The sequence below is a fragment of the Phymastichus coffea genome, unplaced genomic scaffold (assembly GCF_024137745.1).
Source record: "Phymastichus coffea isolate CEN01 unplaced genomic scaffold, Cenicafe_Pcof_1.1 PCOF00110, whole genome shotgun sequence".
Lineage (NCBI taxonomy): Eukaryota > Metazoa > Arthropoda > Insecta > Hymenoptera > Eulophidae > Phymastichus > Phymastichus coffea.
This window is the reverse complement of record NW_026706921.1, coordinates 655,167-674,333: the sequence shown is the minus strand read 5'-3', so window position 1 is coordinate 674,333 and position 19,167 is coordinate 655,167. Positions and strand designations below refer to the sequence as shown.

The 19,167-nt window shown below is 32.1% G+C and overlaps 5 protein-coding genes across 7 annotated transcripts; 2 read left to right on the top strand and 3 right to left on the bottom strand.

Moving 5' to 3' along the window:
• Positions 1-405: 405 nt before the first annotated feature.
• Positions 406-2,904, bottom strand: LOC131670429 (uncharacterized). The gene is made up of 6 exons (XM_058946027.1): positions 2,848-2,904; positions 2,357-2,419; positions 1,973-2,113; positions 1,650-1,832; positions 1,344-1,488; positions 406-1,244 (listed from the first exon to the last, which is right to left on the bottom strand). Exons 1-6 carry the CDS (start codon positions 2,893-2,895, stop codon positions 1,177-1,179), a joined length of 648 nt encoding a protein of 215 aa, XP_058802010.1. The 5' UTR covers positions 2,896-2,904; the 3' UTR covers positions 406-1,176.
• A 912-nt stretch (positions 2,905-3,816) lies between these two features.
• On the bottom strand, positions 3,817-6,156 carry LOC131670445 (uncharacterized). 2 transcript variants are annotated; one of them, XM_058946049.1, is made up of 6 exons: positions 6,020-6,156; positions 5,455-5,586; positions 5,266-5,361; positions 5,016-5,141; positions 4,670-4,912; positions 3,817-4,580 (listed from the first exon to the last, which is right to left on the bottom strand). In XM_058946049.1, the coding sequence occupies exons 3-6, from the start codon at positions 5,314-5,316 to the stop codon at positions 4,455-4,457; spliced, it is 546 nt and encodes a 181-aa protein (XP_058802032.1). In that variant the 5' UTR covers positions 5,317-5,361; positions 5,455-5,586; positions 6,020-6,156; the 3' UTR covers positions 3,817-4,454. The 2 variants fall into 2 exon arrangements, with proteins under 2 accessions (XP_058802032.1, XP_058802031.1); XM_058946048.1 differs by lacking the exon at positions 5,455-5,586.
• Positions 6,157-9,101: 2,945 nt separating this feature from the next.
• On the top strand, positions 9,102-11,206 carry LOC131670444 (N-alpha-acetyltransferase 40). Of its 2 annotated transcripts, none has more exons than XM_058946046.1 (4): positions 9,102-9,300; positions 9,606-9,994; positions 10,158-10,316; positions 10,884-11,206. In XM_058946046.1, the coding sequence occupies exons 1-4, from the start codon at positions 9,283-9,285 to the stop codon at positions 10,972-10,974; spliced, it is 657 nt and encodes a 218-aa protein (XP_058802029.1). In that variant the 5' UTR covers positions 9,102-9,282; the 3' UTR covers positions 10,975-11,206. The 2 variants fall into 2 exon arrangements, with proteins under 2 accessions (XP_058802029.1, XP_058802030.1); XM_058946047.1 differs by having other exon boundaries at positions 9,103-9,400; positions 10,884-11,191.
• Positions 11,207-11,370: 164 nt separating this feature from the next.
• LOC131670443 (alpha-mannosidase 2) lies at positions 11,371-16,334 on the bottom strand. The gene is made up of 7 exons (XM_058946045.1): positions 15,896-16,334; positions 15,060-15,709; positions 13,954-14,988; positions 13,570-13,878; positions 12,961-13,492; positions 12,734-12,886; positions 11,371-12,655 (listed from the first exon to the last, which is right to left on the bottom strand). The coding sequence occupies exons 1-7, from the start codon at positions 16,019-16,021 to the stop codon at positions 12,068-12,070; spliced, it is 3,393 nt and encodes a 1,130-aa protein (XP_058802028.1). The 5' UTR covers positions 16,022-16,334; the 3' UTR covers positions 11,371-12,067.
• A 493-nt stretch (positions 16,335-16,827) lies between these two features.
• On the top strand, positions 16,828-19,155 carry LOC131670477 (WD repeat-containing protein 37). The gene is made up of 5 exons (XM_058946103.1): positions 16,828-17,359; positions 17,435-17,560; positions 17,690-18,443; positions 18,517-18,763; positions 19,018-19,155. The coding sequence occupies exons 1-5, from the start codon at positions 17,089-17,091 to the stop codon at positions 19,141-19,143; spliced, it is 1,524 nt and encodes a 507-aa protein (XP_058802086.1). The 5' UTR covers positions 16,828-17,088; the 3' UTR covers positions 19,144-19,155.
• Positions 19,156-19,167: the final 12 nt, after the last annotated feature.

Here is a 19,167-nt window from a genome sequence, read left to right as displayed (position 1 = left end):
GGCTGGACGAACGCGCGGCATGCCCGCATAGTCGTCTCGTTGGCGCGCACCTCTCGCGAATGAGCCGTACAACACACCTGTGATCACGTCGCCTCACTCGAGCCGGCGCATCCCTTCTACCTTCTATCTCCTCCTCCTTTCGAGTACACCTAGCTCCTTTCGCTCTCTCCGCGAAAGGCAAGTGCAGCGCAGTCGATCATCGCCTCTCTCCTACTTTGAATTATTGACGCTTGTCTCTTTTCATGGCGATTGAGATGCCGACTTTTTTTTTTTACTTAGCGCGAGGGTAAAAATATGTAGAGTTTGCATTTTTTTTCTTTAATAATGTTGCTTACTGTGCTTACATATACATTTTATGGTCAGCATTGGGAATACAATGATTCAAGTTTATTTTAATAATGCCATTTTTTTCATTTATTAGATGAAATATCTGAAAAAATAATACCTTACACCATTTTACATTGTTATAACACACCTCAATCCATACAATTTAAAGATATATGCATTTCATTTCTCTATAACGCTTTCAATATTACATATTTGAATATCTTTAAAATATTTAAGAAGTTTTAAAATGAATCATAGTAGTTATAAGTTAAATGCTAATTGTTTATAATTTGACCAGTAAATTAAAGATTTTACTTGCTAGAAAGTCAGAAAATGTGATAGTACTACGCGACTCATAATTCAAATGTATACGTAGATAATTTAGGAACAGCGTACTTTTTATTTGACGGAATCCCAATTTACTGACCAAATCACAATTTCATAAAAATGCTTCGAAAAGTAACACCTAAAATAGTATAATTCTCAAGAACTATATATATATATAGTAACTGTGTTTAATTAAGAGGATGTTATAATTATTAAAAAACTACATATTTTTCTACAAAAGTAAGAGTTGTCGTGTACTCTAACAAAACATACGAAACGTACGAATGTAGAAAATACGTGATTCTACATGGATTACAGTCAAAATACAGGATCCGCGAAACGAGATTTTTTTAATACCACGCTATTTCTCGAAGCGCACATGCCGTCCGCCTCGAATTGTGAATTTCATTATTCGAAGTTACTTTTATATTGATTGCCTATTTGTTGGGCTTGGATGATTCCTTTATCGTTTATAAAAGCGGCACAACTCTCCTTTAGTCGCATATGTGCTTGGTTTTTTTTTTAGTTAATCCAAAACTTGTTAGCCAGTACGCTAGGAAAATGGTTTTTTCCCGTTTTGCTATAACATCCTTTATATAAGATTTTTTTCAAGTCAGATAATCGTTAGTAACTTTGATTAATTAAATTATTGATTCGAGCTTACTGCTTGGATACGAATCACAACTCACCCCCGTTACCAGCAGATTTTGCTTCTGTTCCCATTTTTGCAGCATACGCTGCTGCCGCGGCTGCTGCTTCATTTGCGCATTCCTCGGCCGATTTTCCCGAAGCAACGCAAATCTGTTGCCACATCATTTGCTTGAGAGTTTCAGGCTGTAAAAGATATCGTTGCCAATATTTTAAGCGATATATAAAACATTTTTTTAGTTTTCGCGATTATTCCGATCGGACGGGGAAAATCTAAGCGTGAATAAAAACAAGAGGCGATCATTAATATAATTATTATAAAACGAACTTATCACATTATAGCTTACGTGTCTCATGCGATTTTCTGGCAGATGCAGGTATTTAATGTAGACATCGCAGTAACTTTGAGGGAAAGAACCGTTGCAGAGATCATATATATCCGTCCACGGATATAATTGGATTTTCATTTCATGTATTTTTCTATCGTCTTTTAATGCCACTGTATTAACCAAATTTTTGTAATGGTGCAACTGCAACGATTTTGAAATGTATTATATTCTATTGATTATTAAAAAGAAAATTATGTTTACACATTTTTATCTCGATCTTGTAGTATTTTTTTTAAATAAAAGGATCTTTATTGCCACTTACAATTATTACTAGGCATTACCTTTTGTATTATTATTGGTGCTGGTGCAACGAGTATATCGTATAAAGCATCGCATTCACTTTGAGGTCGTTGGGAATTTTTGCACGACATCCATGCCTTATAATTCTTTATTATTTCGTCTTTTTCGGGATGGCCTTGTAACTGAGAAACAGAATAATTTAATGACTCAAAAGTACAGCGTGCAGATGTAACATTTATACGTTTTTACTTTCAAAATCAGAGTCCCAATTACATCGCGAAAATGACCATTGAAAACTGACAAAATTATAAGTTGTGTTTGAAAAGTTACCCCAAAAGATTGATAAATTTACTCTCTGACATGTCACGATGCATTACGATATGACTTTACAACCATTCTAATTATAAAACGTGTACCTAACTTACCCATTCGAAATTATGATTTTCATGATTGCTGACTTGTGAATTTGGCGAATGTGCTGCGCTTAGCTAAGAAAAAAATGAGTATTTTTCAATAAGTGAGAATAAATAATTGGTTAATTATCCTAACTTAAATAATTAATGTGTTAATATTATATAATAAAAAAAAATAGTAAAGTTTGAAAACTGTCCGAAAATTATTGACATCTTTAATAAGCAGATGAAACGCGAATAAAATCACTCTTCCTCATAATTGTTTTTTTTGTCAAGTGTTGAATAAAAGAAATAATTTTAGAAGTTACATTAAGCATGCAAGATATATCAAATATCAAAATATTTCATAAAATATCGTAGCATTTTACGTCTCTAGATCACATGTAAGTTTTTATTACACCAAAAAAATAAAGGATTCATCATAATTGTAATAAAAATCTTTGCATATTTCATTGCGATATAAATTCCAACAAAGAGTATGATCAATAATGAATTTATCTTACCTGGAATGCTAATGCAGCTAATAAAAGAAGACACACGCAGTGCTTCATCGTGATGCAGCCGAGTCGCACTTTAGAACGATACTAACTTATTTCAAGTTACATACAGTATCCATTCAAAGCGAAGGAATTTTCTTTTTGAACTGCATAAGCAACTTTTGGCAAAATGTGTAAGTATTGCAGAATCAGAACTGACGGAGTCATAATAAAACACTGTATTGGAGGTCAACAATTTTTTATGACATTAATTTAGTTACCCAATAATAAGATGACATATTTTTAAGTTAATCACTTCGAAATTTGATCGTGTAGATAATGTAGTTTATACAATTACTATTTGTGTCAATCTCCAGAGTTGAAGTATTTTGAAAAACTGTTTGCGTGTAAGATAACATTACATTCATTTTTTGACCTCCGAAATTGTTTCAAGAAAAATATGCAGGCGCAGTAAAATACTTAATTGAGAAAACAAAAAAAATGCTGAATTGCCGGCACATACAATTGCAAGGTTTTCTTGATTGCACGTATGTTTCGTTATGACACGAGTACCATCAATAAAAAAGTAAGAACATAATAAATGTATCTTATAAATAAATACCCAGATTGCTAATGCAATTAAAGCAAGAGAGCAAACGATATGTTTCATCATTAGGAAGATAATGCCGCGCTTTTTCTATAATTACTAGCTTGAATATCTCAAACCGTATAAACTCGACAGCTAACAAGTCATACTTTTTCAACTGCAGAAGCAATTTTTGGAAAAATTATGTGTAAATATATTGCAGAATAATGGTCGTTGAATAGCGAGTTTTATCTGCCGTAGACTAACGACTTTGTGTGACAATAATGCAATTTTTTTTAATTAATTTTTAAAATAAGTTTTTAAATTGACATTTGTTATAATTGACACCGAACATTGAAGAATGTACATATATAGTAAAATACTTGATTGATTCGACTTATTATTTTTTTAAAAAGGCAATTTCAAAGTGATTTTTACGATTGATAGGTGAAAACTTTAGAGCTTAATAAATAAAAAAAAATACTGATAGTAGTAAGAAATATTCCGTAAATGTATCAAATTTTATATAAGGAAATCATACAAATTTGATTACAATCGTTTTTCAAAAACACACCAATACGATTAATTAATTAGTTTATGATTTTTTATCGTCAATCAATAACACTTTTCATAATACTGTGGCTCGCTTGTGGGTTTATTACATTTGAAATAATATATTAAGAAAGGCTTTTCCTTAACTTTATTCCTATTTCATTATTTTTCATATAAAATCTGTACAAAAATCTTTCTAATCGCGTATCACAGCCTTATTTGAATAATGTAAAAATCTTAGGCAAGCTCATCGTCATTATTATTAATAAACAATATTGTCAAAAATTAAAAATACTTAATAAAACATAAAATACTCGATGGATTTTTAGTAAAAAGTTTAACGATTAAACGTTTGTTTTCCCGTATCATATAATCGCATTCCTCTCTTCATAATTATCTTATATTCGATTGCAGGCGTTGAGTAATCATCTTAAATGTTTTTTATAAATGTATTTATGAGATTTTAAACTCCGCAACTTATTGTCAAAATAGAAAATCATAGTTCATCTTTTGGCTGTACTACTTGAATATAATGTTCCATTGCTTCATTTTCGCAGTCTTCTTCTGATCGCCCTGCATCCAAGCAAATGTGGGCCTTAGCTAATGTTATAAGAGATTCTGGCTGCGAACATGAATGAAATTTATGTATCAGTACATTCATTACATCGGCGAAACTGGAAAATTTAATCGAATATTAGGTAACAGGCATACCACTAGAGTTCGATATCTGGGTATTTGGAGCTCTTTAAAGATGTTGTAGCATTTATCTCGGGACAACTCAGCAATGCACAACTCGTATATCTCTATCCATGGATACAGCTCTTTCTCCATGACGGATATTTTGCTCTCCCTATCTTCTTTATCCAGATTGCATTCATCTTTGGATCGACCGGATTTGCAACATTTATTATGAACGTCCGAGTGCTCCTCCAACATGGCGTGGTAATGTTTCATCTGTAAGTGAAATCGTGGTACAATATGCATTGCTGCCAAGTGATTGCGCTTCAAAAGCATCTCAAGATATTTTTATACGATCAAACAAAAATTCTCGTCTTACCCGTACAAGAGGCTTCTCTGCTCTCAACATAGATTCATATAAGGCATTGCACTCTATCCAGGGTCGATCGGACGTTAAACATAATTTCCATTCCCTATGTATTTCGTCGATAATCACTTGTTCTACCTGTGTTTCATTTTATAAGAAATTTGTTCTTCATGTTACTATTATTAATGTTTACTATAACTTTGTCTAACTTTGCAGTAAGATAATGCATTATAAATGTAATTTTGCGTTAAATATACGTTACCTCGGTCTGGTCGAACTCTTCGGATGTAACAATTGCGTTTTTGTACACCATAGAATCATCAACAACTATCGGCTCATGCAAGTCTGTCACCGAGCTCTAAAAATCGAGCGCAGTAGATTGTAAGTACTTTCCAAATTACGAAACTTCGGTATATATCGGCTTATAGAAGAGATATATTAGGGCGCTTACTCTATAGTATCACTGTTCTTAAACGATAAACTGCATATTTTCTACAAGAACGTATCAAAAGTACTTGGTCTCAAACTTATGAAGCAGTATTAGTTTTTTGACTTGAGGATGCAAAACATTCCCATTTTCAAACTATTATCAAAAGAAATATTTCTTTAGCTCTTAATAAAAAAAAAATCGCGACACTTTTTCCTTGAATGCCCTCTTTCGCCCTACCTGGACAGATCTCCGCGAACCGATCACTACATTTAAATCATATCGATTTTCATTTTAAATTAGTTCAAATTATCTCTACACATTTGACTGGAATGAATTGTAAAGTGAATAGCTAATTTACAAGTGTTTTACAACTGTGTAAAGTAAACAAATTGATTCGTTTTAACATATAATTTACGATAATTCCACACAATTTTGTCGAGAAGCGACATAATGTTTTTTTCTCGTGCATTTTTGTTAACGTCATGAGTCGTTGCAATATCTTTCAGTTGATATTCGAGTTAATCGCTATATATACATTCCATAATAAACAGATTTCTGTTAAGTATCAGCAAATCGCTAAACTTACTTGGATTGTTAACATTAATAAAACAAATAGGTAATTTATTTCGACGTGGTTCATAATACTAATAGCAAACGTATTTTTTGTTCTGAAAACAATGTAAAAAAAGAATGTTTTGGTTCAGACTTCACATCGAAACTGTTATTGTATATAAAGAGAACTGCAAGTGGGGACGTGGTCCAATGGAGCCTCTCACGCTAACTTCACTTGATGACTTGAATATTTCGATTTGTAGACAACTTCAAGCACGTTAGTGTCATGTTTAAATGAATTTTAAATAGCTAAAAAGAGACTTTTCTAAGTAGCAAATTTATTAGACAGTTTGCTATTGATTACAACAGAAAAATTAGAATGCATTAATAGTAGTTTTATTCAATATTATTCTCATTCTCAGAAAATTATATTTATATATATAAAATTTTCTTTAAGTTTATCATTGTAATAAATATTATGTTTGCAATTTTTGAAACTAAGAAGATATTTGACCTTTTGCTACTTAAGAATGCAGTTTTGTGCTCAAACTATTGATAGCTAAAGCGTATTATTACTTTTGACTATTCCGTAGAAATCTTCTAAAACGATTAGTCTTATAGCTGTTTATGTAATTACCACTCAAAACATATATATAAAACTTGTAACATCTAAAAAATTGTAGAAGAATGTGTACAAGATTTGTCCAAGACTTATACAAAAAATAAATCATAAATAAAATAGTTAATTATAGTAAAATAATAATGACAATTATTTTTTTTAAATTAAATAATCTTAAAATTCTTACGCAAGATCTTATCCTCTATTTTCAGGAGGATGTTCATTAAATAAACATTGATTAATATACATTATATAATAAAGAAAATTTATTTTAATAATAATAATTATTAATTATTTTATTGAAACAAATCATCAATTTATACAAAATTTGTATGAGATGTGTATAAGACACGTACAAGTCTTGAACAAATTTTTTAACAATATTGCACACATTCTTGTACGATTTTTATACAAGTTGTGTACAAGTTTGTTATGTATGTTTTCAGTAGAGATATGTAAATTGGTAGATTTTCAGTTTAATTTCAAAGTTATTCAAATTGTACATGAGAAATAACGTTTACGTCAATGCCAAATTAAAAATTTCTGGTCTTTTTCATTGTTATATTAAAATAGTTCAAGCAATTGAAGATATTATCTTTAATAATGTTGAAAAATATAATATATGAGTTAGCTCATCGGAATAAATAAGTAAAATTAATCTAAGACTTATCAAAGCTTGTTGTTGACACGATCGTCAATGTCTAAATTATCTTTAATTTGAAACATGATAATATCGTTTTTGTTAACAGTAGATTTGAATATAAAAATGATTCGTTCAGTCTATTTGTGATAAGAACTTTTAGCAAAAAAATAAACAGAGTACAAATTGCAGTACGTCATCTGAATTTTAAAGTTCGATAATTTAATCACGACAAATTCTTTCTCTCTCCTAGCTATCCCACTTTAATCGCTAGCAATTGGTAAACATTAAAGTTTTGCATTTATCGAATAACATATCTAGAAAGAAAGGCATTTGTTCTCATTATGAAAGTGTATTCAAATATTTTACAAGTCTTTTATTTAAGATTTATTCATATTTCGTACAATCAATCACAGTTACACAGAAAAATATCAACTTTATTGAATGATCTGCCTTGTACGTAAGTTTCATTTTGTTTCTTGTTTCACATTCGCGACATCATTCTTCGAATATCCTCCTAAAAATAAATCATATTTCAATATTAAAATTCGGTTATTAAATATTCAACAATAATTATTTAATGCAAAATTTATAAATATATTTTTCTCATTGTTAATTCATTAGAAAAAGAATAATAAACTATGTTGATTTATTGTACCATTCTTTTTCTAATGAATTAACAATGAGAAAAATATATTTATAAATTTTGCATTAAATAATTATTGTTGAATATTTAATAACCGAATTTTAATATTGATATATGATTTATTTTTAGAAGGATATTCGAAGAATAATGTCGCGAATGTGAAACAAAAAACAAAATGAAACTTACGTACAAGGCAGATATACCATTCAATAAAGTTGATATTTTTTTGTGTAACTGTGATTGATTGTACGAAATATGAATAAATCTTAGATAAAAGACTTGCAAAACATTTGAATACACTTTCATAATGAGAACAAATGCCTTTCTTTCTAGATATGTTATTCGATAAATGCAAAACTTTAATGTTTGCAAATTGCTAAACTGGCGGTTATTGTAATGATTGTGTCGAGTTCTTATAATTGTTGTTAAATATCTTCGATTTTATATTTTTTTATTTAGTTTTGTACTTGTGTTTCTATATCTATTTGATTATTTGTAGCTTCAATGTTTTCTTTTATTAAATTATTAAAATTTTGATCTGAATTGAGATATTGTAGCATATATAAATTCGTGTGAAATTGAGTACTGATTGTTAATTAGAAAGGAATCTTCACATATGGAAATTTCTGATATAATTAGGGGTTCGGGTGGGGGGATTGGGGAGCTTGATTGATCATTGAATATTGTAGGATTCGGGTTTAAATTGTAGTTGCCGTTACGGGAGATGAGGAGTTCGTTGTGTTTTTTTCGGGCTTAGATTATTTTTTTTTGTGTTTGAGTTTGGTATATGAAGTTCTTGAGGGGTTGGAGCTTCGTTCATTTCAGGATAATCTGAGAATCTGAATCTTTTGGAATTATTATTGTATTGATTGTGTATTAGTTTTGCCTCTTTTATTGGAATGTTTCGTTTGATTGTGGTGGTTAGGATGTCTTGTTCCATTTTTTTAATTTTGCAGTTTTTATCTGTTGACAAGTGATTTTCACCACAGTTTAGGCATTTTTTTGTCGTGTCGTTTAATTTGAAGCATTCTTGGTAGTTGCGTGCTGTTTCCCCGCAGTAAATGCATTTTTGTTATTTTGAGTTACATGATCTTTTAGCATGGCCATGTCTGTAACATTTGGTACAAACATAAAAAGTTACCGTGCAAAGTACGAGTTGTGACACCGGAAAGTTTTCAGTTGAAGGTGAATACGGCACTGGCCGAGCAGCCGTCGCAACTTAAAATTCAGAAATCTAGTGCCGGAATTTTTAGGATCCTGAGAGTAACTTTTGCAGCGGCAACGCTCGTAATCGTTGTACCCTGGGTGTGTCGTGAGACTGTCAGTTGACTAACTGTCGAAGTGTTTTTATACTGTAAATTTTCAACTCCTCCACAAAATTCCCGCGCACAAATGAGTACACGCATAAAAGTACTGTAAAGTTTACCATAGAAAGATTTTCAACAGTTTTTCAACATTTACATTCATTGCATTACACTTGTAAATTTATTATATAGTTATTATCATGAATGTATGTATAATATTTTAGTTTATAAGTATTTGTAAGATTATAAAAAATGAATAATAATTTTTAACTCACAATATAATCTCAAAATTCATTGTATGTATACAGACATAGCATAACATACATATCTACTTTTTTATTTATCTTCTATTCAAAGTTCCCATATATTAAAAAATTCGTTATGATTTTTACATTTTTCGTATAATTTTAGAAAAAGGCTCACAAGACAAGAAGACAAATTCAAGCTGAAAAAGCAGCACAAGCCATAAAATTAGTTAAAAAAGCAAATCTGCTGAGCAATCCACTACAACATCTTACAGATTTTCATAAATATACATCCAAAGATGGATCAATTTTCGAATTAACTTGTGATCGTGTCATGAATTTACCTGATGAGACAGTGAAATGGATTTTTGATTTGATGGAAAGAAACATGAAAAAACTATATGAAGAATCTAGTTGGGGTTGGAATGAAGACGCAAAGCACACAGAAATGACAGAAAATAGTGCTTACTATTTAATTGCAACTTCTGAAGGAAAGAAAGTGGGCTTTTCACATTTTCGATTTGACACTGATGATGATATTGAAATATTGTACTGGTAAGCTTGTTGTTCTTAACAAAATTTATAACTGTGTCAGTAACAAAGTTACCTTTGTTAATTCTATTTCTTTATGTAATTGTTTATTAATGAAAACTGTTTAATTTATTGACATTGAAATAGTTTAAGAAACAATTATATTATATATTTTTGCTATTTAAAGTTATGAACTGCAATTGGAACCTTCAGCAAGGCGGAAAGGACTAGGTCGGTTTATGATGCAGACTCTAGAAGCTATGGCTGCAAAGAATCAAATGCAAAAAGTTGTTCTTACTGTACTCAGGCATAATCCAATAACTTTAACTTTCTTTCATAAACTTGGGTAGGTGGAATGTTATATTCTGTTCCAGTTTAATATAATTGTAAATAATTTAATTTTAACTAACAAAGATAAAATTTTATAGTCTTTTGAAAAATTTAAGAGAACATTTTTTGAAGCAAATGAATACATTATAATATAAAATTAAACTTCTATAACAATGATGATACATTTTGTTGTAAAATAACAAAAAGAAAGGTATTTTTTCTACAATTTTTATTTCAATAGATTTTGAAATATGTACAAGTAATAAGAAAGCCATATTATTTAATATCATCTAAGTATTTTCTTTTGTTTGTGCAAAGAAGTACTATAACTGTAAATGTACTGTTATTACATTTTTTATTAAAATTGTACCATACAAATGTATCAACTACAAACCTTAGAAATACTATGCAATCTTCGTATTATAAAAGAATTGAGATGGTTATTGCACACTTTTACTTTCTAATTTTAAAGAAAAATCCTATAGAAATATAAGATTTAATGTAAAAGTCTACTGTACATTAAATAATCTTATTATTAATAACATATCAATTAATTAATTTGAAGAAATTAATACTGTTTCAGTTACAAACAGGATACCACAAACCCATCTTCGTCTGAGGGAGTGGATTATGCTATTCTGAGCAAACAAAATTTACGTCTACAAAAAACTTAGAACGTAAATATTTCCTTGTTTATTAATTACAAATTCGAATTCATATTTTATATTTGTACAAATCCTATCTCCAAACTATTAAACCCATAAGAATAATAGCAACTTTTTTGTAATTATCAAAATTTTTGTCAGCAATTGATTAATAAAATGATTGTCTTTAATTACTTTGATAAATGTTTTACATTTATTTTCTTGCTGAGATAATATCATAGATCTTGACAGTTTGATGATGATTGACGTTTTATTGTACTTTTGTTTTAATTTAAATTCTAAATAAAGTTGTATAGATGAATTGAATATGTATATTTTTGAGTTGAAAAAGTTTTCAAAAAATGCATGCTTCAAACTGATAAAAAACGCGATGAATAAAAAGGACTATCAGTTATTAAAAACTTAATTTACATGAACACTTCATCTGTACTTTAAGCAGTCGCAGTATATTAAAATATTTTATTGAAATCATAAAGTCCTAAAAATCTATTTTCCAAACCAAATGTTTCTTACTATAGGCCGACATCGATAAATAATATTTGTATGTAACTTTTCTCAATTTAATAATAAGTAATGGCATCTACATTATTTATGCACAATCAAATTTTAATATTAAATTTAAATATAAAATCCTCTGAATAATTTAAATAAATTATCTAGAAGAATAACTTGACATTAATTCTTCCTGCGCTAGTTATAACATTGAGATTTACTCTCAAAATAATATTTATTTTAAGATTTTTGACCTCATGCAAGAATAATATTTCGTTTTGATTACTTTTTCATTCCTCGGTAATATATTGTCCAAGAGACAAAGTTTCTACTAAATTAGAATTTTATAAAATTACATTATAAAATCACTAATAATTTACTAAGTCTAATTATGCAATGTTATCCTTTTTATCGCTATAAAATCGTTATAAAAATGCTTTTTTTCGAATGCAAACACATTTTAAAAAAACCACATTCTATTAAAAATGTGAAAATTCATAAAAATACATAATAAATAGCATCTTATTATGAGTTTTAATTGATGTGGAAATTAGTTAACCGAGTCAAGTAATTAAATTGAAAAATTAAAAAATAAGCGTAACGCGTCGGCTTACGACTCTGTTTTGTGAAACAAAAGTGACAGTAATTGATGGGGGCACAAATTCACGATAGGGGATCTCCGCGAGGGTCCAACATTAGTAAAAGTCAGAGGTGCATCACTGATGGTCCAATCCTGCATTGAGTCGAGGAACTTGCTGAGATCCACCTCACCAGTCTTGGAAACAGGAAAGCGTTGTTGTAGTTCTGGATCACCCCAGCAAAGGTTCAATCCTTGTCTGTGCAACACCATTGCTACGCCTTTACCTGCTCCGTCTGGGATTGGAATTACCCGGAGGTTAACGACGCTCAAGTCTACGGGTAAACTCGTACTAAGGGGTGAAAAAGTTGGATTCATCTCGAACTGTGGCATCGATCGGGGATGTAACGCAACTACAGGGTGAAGTAAATCGTCTAGCGCTAAATGACCAGCTAACGACAGAAGACCAGATGGGTGGTCAGCTGGAGGAATCGGATGTGTGCATAATTCTTGTCGTTTTTCAAAAAGTAAAGTAAATTGATGGTAAGTCAACAAATTGTCAGTTACGCCTTGGCTCAAACCTCGATTATCATCTTGCATTAATCTTCTATCCTGCATAATCTAAAAGAAAATGGATGGATCAATATTTTAAAAACGTAGACGAATTAACATACTATTAATACATTTTCTCAAATGTACCTCAAATTGACCAGACGACATAGAAGTTGCTCCAAGAGGTTGACCCGTAAGAATACTCATTCGCACGCGATTATCTTCAATATAGCCCGCCGCTGCGAGAGGATAGTAATTTCCTTGAGTTGGTATTTTTGAAAACCTCTGTCGTTTTATCATCTAAAAAAATTCTCATCACAACATTTTCTGATTAAATTAGTTTTTCCTCGGCAAAAAACAAATAAAATACTCACATTAAGACCATTCAAATCCGTATAAAACACCTCACCAGATGCAATATCGGTGCCGATTCTCATTGCAAGCTCAAAATTTTGAGTTTCCGTGATATCGACCTCGTTCATAATGTGCAATCCAAGTCCATCGCTACCCGTAGAATTATACAATGTACATATGTGCTTAACGTAAGGAAGATCGGTAAAAACTCTCGACAAAATAGGCCCAGTAACTAAGTGAACTATCTTATTATTGCCGGCTAATACTGGATCGGGCTCGGACTTATCAGGTAAAAATAAATAAGCTCCACTCTTGTCTTGGCCAGCACCGCGTGTCCCGTACTTGACGAATTCCAAGTGTACCGGGTACGTGGTATTGTTTACGCGAAGAGCTTTCAACAATCCTGTTTTGCCAAAGACTACTGATAATTCCGCTCGCTGACTTATGGAAAACTCTTGCATAAAAGGATGGGTTTGTACATTACTAAATCCAGGTACCGCCGAAAGTGGATATGGAGTATTGTATACAACTACATTTGCTAAATGTACTTCCCTGCAAAATAAATTAAAATTTATTCAGGCTACTTTTGTGAGAAAAAAGAATGAATTAGATGAGAAGCTCTCACGTACTCTGGAAAGCTTGTGCCGTGTAAAGTATGTACTATATATGTAACTATAGCGAAAGCAGGTACAGTGACTAGAAAAGATAATTCATATCTGGCACCGGATATGGCGCCTGGACTGACCCAAACCGGAGAGATCTGACATTGAAGGGCTCGGCCCATTTTGTCAGTTACTCGTACGTACGGTGACGAGACATAAATACTTGCTACTTTAGTCCTCGATCTTGGAAGAGAGTTGTAGAACAATACTTTCCTCGAGGTGATGTCGTCGCTGAGCGAGATCACGTACTTATCTCCTGGACTCGTGTGATGAGACCTGATGAATATAAAACAGTATTAATTTGGCGTCTTTCAAAGTAATCATGTGTCAGATGAAAAAATGAAGTTTTACCTAGTCTCATCCAAGGACAGGTACATTTCTTCCAAATCGACAGGAGTTTTTTGGGGGCTCTTTAGTAGATGCACAACCGATTGTTGAAGTACGTGAGCGGAATCGTTGAGCGCTGTTAACATTTTTTGAGCGTAATCAATGACGACGTGATCTCTGGCGGTACCCGTAACGCCATCGTGATGTTGGAATATCGAATGCCAGCGTCTCGCTATATCCAGACGTGTCGCCATTTTATCCTCAATTATGTGATCGTTGCCTCTCATCCAAGCAATCGTGCTTAACAACTCGGAGTTTCTCAATGCTCCAATGAGTACTCGATCGAGTCGTTTATGGAATGGCCTGGAAGTGTAATACCCACTCCAGTAATGATCATCTCTATCAGAGTACGTAAAGAAATCACCGCTCAAGCTTGGATAATCATCTGTACTTCGTTGGCTGCGTAAAGCTTCAAAGTAATCGTTTAACGTACCAAACTGTATCTCAACGTTCATCTGACGATCATTGTTCATGTAATCAAAAAGTTTCTGATAATTCGTAAATTGTGCGTCCCATTCCGTTACGTGCGAGTATCGAAAATCATCTCCCAAAGGAATCAACACAACGTTAGATTTGAAGAGTTGAGCTTTCTTGCGATACTGATCCAACAGCATGGCAGCTCTTTCTCCCACGTTGGATTTTGTTATTGCTTTAGGGGGTATTTTCCAAGGACATGTGAAACCGAAACTTGGAAGACGGTAAAAATCAAATTGACAGCAAACTTTCGGGTCTGGTCCACAAGTGTGTGGTATGTCGTAACTGTAGAATGGCATCATGTGTGTAAATATTTCCGACGAACCATCGTTGTCCCACAATTGACGCCAACGGAATTCTAAATGCTTGTCTTGAGCCAGTTTCTTCTTCACTGAATAGTGTACCCTTTGAATAACAATATTTTCAAGGCCAGCATTTTTCAGTAAATAAGGCATTGTGGGCGAAAGACCAAAAGGATCAATAGCCCAGCCAGTATTTGGTACAAAATCCAAATTTGTTTTTAACCTGGAAAAATAAATAAAATAATAAATTACTTAAGGAAGCTACAGGATCTTTAACAACATTCAAGAACCTACCACTGATGGCCCTCAGTTAATTGAGTTAATTGAGCCACCCAGTGTGAAACAGATTCATCTGGCATAACGTATCCTCCAGCAACAATTTCCAATTGACCATCGTGTACAAGTCGCTTCACAACATCACGAGTTGATTGAGTTTGCTCATCCCACCAAAGTTTGAAAAATGAAATTTCTGCCCAAATAAACTTCCTTCTTCTATCTTCAGATAACTTATTGACTAAGTTATTTAATATGCCTTGAGTCTGGTAAGCATAATACTTTTCAAAGGTGTTTAACCATCCTGGATCATTGTGAGAGTGAGGTACAACAAAAATTTTAAGTTTCCTACTGGGATGCCATTGTTTTTCATCATATTTTATGTTCCATCCTTGCTTCCATACTCCACCATCTGGATTATCAAATTTCAGTTGTTTATAAATTTCAAGCATTTGAATATCAACTTCTGGTATCTGCCTAAAGTTTACAGTGCACACTGCTGGCTTTTCTGCTCTCAGATCGATGAAAGGATTTACATTGATGTTCTTGTCATCTGGTGGTACTTCTACTATCTTTTGAGCAGCTGCATGCAAAGCATTCACAGCTTTGTGATGACGATTCAAATCTTCTTCCAATTTGGCTAATCTACTTTCGAAATGAAGCCATTGATTCTGCAAATTTTTTTGATAGTTATTGTTTATAATTTAAAGAAGGCATTAGTATAATACTACACTGTATGCATTTCTTTCACTTGCATTATATGCATAATTTTTTTTTTGTTTTATTGTATTCTTTTTTTAAAATGTACTTTAATGTCATATTGTTAAATTGTTTATAAATGACAGCCGAATACTTACATATTTCACGTCGGATTTTGTATCGCGTTGTGGAAAAAGAGTGACATCAAGCATCAAGTAAATCATAACACAACAAGCTAAAATTAAACCTGCTCCAAGCACCGCAAACAACTTCCGCGCTTTCATGTTGAATGAAATGATTATTTTGCAGTAAAGAACATTAAACTAGCTATTTAAACTGACGGCCAATCATAAACAAATACTTCTAAACAGGAAAATATGTACAATGAAATCCAGACTTAACCTCGAATTGGAAACATTAAGTGACGTTTAAAACGCAAATGAGAGAGCATTCAATATCAACGAATTAATTACACGTCAGTTGCAGTAATCGTGAGCAATTAGCAAATTCATGGATTCATTTTTTGATAAGCTAACACGATAAAAAAGACGATGTTTCGGAGGAAAAACATGTTAAAATGTTAATATCCCCGCTCGCGCGTCTCTTCGTGCACCTTATAACTAGCCGCCGCGTAGTCGTCTGCTCTCACGTCAACAGCTGTCATCAAATGTACCACATGCCTAGCTCAAAATAGCCCTAGCAAACATTCTTAACGTAAATAAAAAAATTAAAATGTAAATCATAGATTAAATGTCGCATAAAATACATTCTAGTTTTTTTATTAAAAATCTATTTAAAAATGTTTTAATTTTGAAATCGTATATTTTTTTTTTTGGAAACGTTAGACATTGTCGCATATTGATAAAGGTAATTCAGTATCAAAATATTTAATTTATTTTTGTTAATTTAATTAGATAGTTCTAAATTAAAAGAGAGATTGACCCGTGTTTATACAAAGTTACTATTGATTTACAATTTATACGCATGCAGAGCTTAGCTTTCGCTATTTACCCTTGATAATGAAAAAAATTTCTAGTAATTTTCTCGTTATATATTTGAAGACAGTGATACAGTGATACCGACCGCGACGACGTCTTTCGATCTTTCATTCCCCGAGAAAGAATTTTTACATTGAAAGTTTAGTACTAGTTTAGTATCGAGACAAAAAATAACGATTTTGACAGATAGATTCTGCAGTACAGTCAGTTTTAACGATGACGAAATAAATTGACGGGAGTTGCTGTTCATTACTTAAAAGTGATCAAATCTCTCAAACCACTAATTTATGTCGGAGGAAAACTCTCCTAGGCTTTTTAGTATATTTATCATTAGAATCATTAGATAGAAAATCATGCCTGGAGAACCATCAATCACCACAAGTACAAAGTCGAGTGGAAAAATTAAAAGAATTTCAATTCCTCGAGTACAAAGCAGCACAGATACAGAATTACAATCTCAACAAAGCGGCTCAACTCCACTTCAACCTATAGCATTTCATACAGTTAGTTTTCGTACAGAAGTTGAAGAAAGTCAAATACCTTCAGCCCTTCGTACAAGACTATTAGATCTGTTTCAGCAAATAGAAAAAGAATTCGAAATGTTGTGTGCAGAAAATAGCAGCTGTAAGCTTAAAGTGTTTATATAATTACATAAAAAAATTTATGCCTAACTTGATGATTGTAATTTTTATCTTACAGTGCAAGATAAAATAGAAGCCTTAAATGAGAAGCTTGAAAGAGAATGTTATGGATCAGGTGAACGTAGTTTACCTACTGGAGATTTCCAAGATTATACTGATAATAAAAATCTATCCAAGCAAAAATGTAAGTTGCAATAAATGCAATATCATGAGATTTAATTTAATATCAATTAACCTTGAATTTGTTCATTATATATTTTTTACTTATCTATAAAAAATTTACCAATAAGTTATTTTTATATAATCTTTCTAGCTATGATTGGAAGTTCTGCTCACAAAGTAAAGGCATCTCACAAACTAAAAGCTCAAACCAGTAAAATAGTATCCAGTTTCAAGAATCCTACAATGAATTGTACCATGCAGAAAGAATACAGAGGTCACAGAGATGGTATATGGGAAGTTTCAATTGGTAGATCGGGTCAACCAATTATAGCAACAGCATCTGCAGATCATACAGCAAGAATATGGGGTATAGATAGTTGTCGCTGTCTATTACAATACACTGGGCACAGTGGTTCAGTAAATTCTGTCCGATTTCATCCAACAAAAGACTTGGCCCTGTCAGCAAGTGGTGATTGTTCTGCTCATGTGTGGCAAGCAGCTGTTAACTGGGATTTACCAAAAAGAACATCATTGGAAGATGTTGCAGTTACTGGTGATAGAGGAGCCAGTGGGTCTGATAATCCACCTCCAGAAGAAGAAGCTGCTCCTATATTAAGAACTCCAGTTAAAGAACTGTTAGGACATACAGGTGTTGTTATAGCAGCTGATTGGCTTCTTAGTGCTGAACAAATAGTTACTGCATCATGGGATAGAACTGCAAATCTATATGATGCCGAAACAGCAGAAATAATTCACACATTATGTGGCCACGATCAAGAACTAACTTATGTTGCAACACATCATGCTCAAAGGCTCTGTGTTACTTCTAGTCGAGACAGCACTTTTCGATTATGGGACTTCAGAGAGCCCATTCATTCAGTATCAGTCTTTCAAGGACATACAGAGTAAATATTAAATCATTATATTTTTATCAAAATATTAATTTCTATCACACATAATATTAAAAATTGTTTTCAGAGCTGTTACAGCAGCAGTATTTACTAGGGAAGATAAAATTGTATCGGCCTCTGACGACAGGAGCGTCAAAGTTTGGGAATTGCGCAATATTCGAAGTCCACTAGCAACCATACGTGGAGATAGTTCAGCAAATAGACTCTCTGTATCAAGTGCTGGAATTATTTCCATTCCCCATGACAACAGGCAAATTCGTTTATTTGATTTAAACGGTCAAAGATTAGCAAGATTGCCAAGGACTAGTAGACAGGTAATGAGTCCTCTTCATCAATAATTTTCGTTAATATAATTTTTATTGAACTTTTCTTGTATTTAAATTTTCAAACGCAAAATTCAATAAAATTTTTAATTTTTTTAACAAAAATATATAACGGAACATATTTACAGTAAATGTATCGGTCACTTTTATTATTTAGCACGTTTACATACGATAGAAATTTAAAAATAATTAACAGAAATATTTGGTAAATAGAAAGATTGATACAATCTAATAATAATACACAGGGTCACAGACGTATGGTCTGTTCAGTGGCTTGGGCCGAGGATAGCAGCACCCCATGCAATTTGTTCTCGTGTGGTTTTGATCGTTTGGTACTTGGCTGGAGTATTTTGCCGGTCAAAGATGCTTGAGATACACTTCGCGACCGTCGCCAG

Bases quoted from the DNA above. Each gene is read 5' to 3' on its own strand.
- LOC131670443 (XM_058946045.1), bottom strand. From the start codon at position 16,021: ATGAAAGCGCGGAAGTTGTTTGCGGTGCTTGGAGCAGGTTTAATTTTA. The intron at 13,879-13,953 runs GTAAAACTTCAT...TATATTCATCAG, and splicing joins CTGTCCTTGGATGAGACTAG to GTCTCATCACACGAGTCCAG. The intron at 12,887-12,960 runs GTGAGTATTTTA...GAATTTTTTTAG, and splicing joins CGGATTTGAATGGTCTTAAT to ATGATAAAACGACAGAGGTT.
- LOC131670477 (XM_058946103.1), top strand. From the start codon at position 17,089: ATGCCTGGAGAACCATCAATCACCACAAGTACAAAGTCGAGTGGAAAA. The intron at 17,561-17,689 runs GTAAGTTGCAAT...TAATCTTTCTAG, and splicing joins AAATCTATCCAAGCAAAAAT to CTATGATTGGAAGTTCTGCT. The intron at 18,764-19,017 runs GTAATGAGTCCT...AATAATACACAG, and splicing joins TGCCAAGGACTAGTAGACAG to GGTCACAGACGTATGGTCTG.
- LOC131670429 (XM_058946027.1), bottom strand. From the start codon at position 2,895: ATGAAGCACTGCGTGTGTCTTCTTTTATTAGCTGCATTAGCATTCCAG. The intron at 2,114-2,356 runs GTAAGTTAGGTA...TCTGTTTCTCAG, and splicing joins AAAATCATAATTTCGAATGG to TTACAAGGCCATCCCGAAAA. The intron at 1,489-1,649 runs GTAAGCTATAAT...TATCTTTTACAG, and splicing joins CAGAAAATCGCATGAGACAC to CCTGAAACTCTCAAGCAAAT.
- LOC131670445 (XM_058946048.1), bottom strand. From the start codon at position 6,073: ATGAACCACGTCGAAATAAATTACCTATTTGTTTTATTAATGTTAACA. The intron at 5,142-5,265 runs GTAACGTATATT...AATGAAACACAG, and splicing joins AAGAGTTCGACCAGACCGAG to GTAGAACAAGTGATTATCGA. The intron at 4,581-4,669 runs GTATGCCTGTTA...TCATGTTCGCAG, and splicing joins CCAGATATCGAACTCTAGTG to CCAGAATCTCTTATAACATT.
- LOC131670444 (XM_058946046.1), top strand. The intron at 9,995-10,157 runs GTAAGCTTGTTG...TGCTATTTAAAG, and splicing joins GATATTGAAATATTGTACTG to TTATGAACTGCAATTGGAAC. The intron at 10,317-10,883 runs GTAGGTGGAATG...ATACTGTTTCAG, and splicing joins ACTTTCTTTCATAAACTTGG to TTACAAACAGGATACCACAA.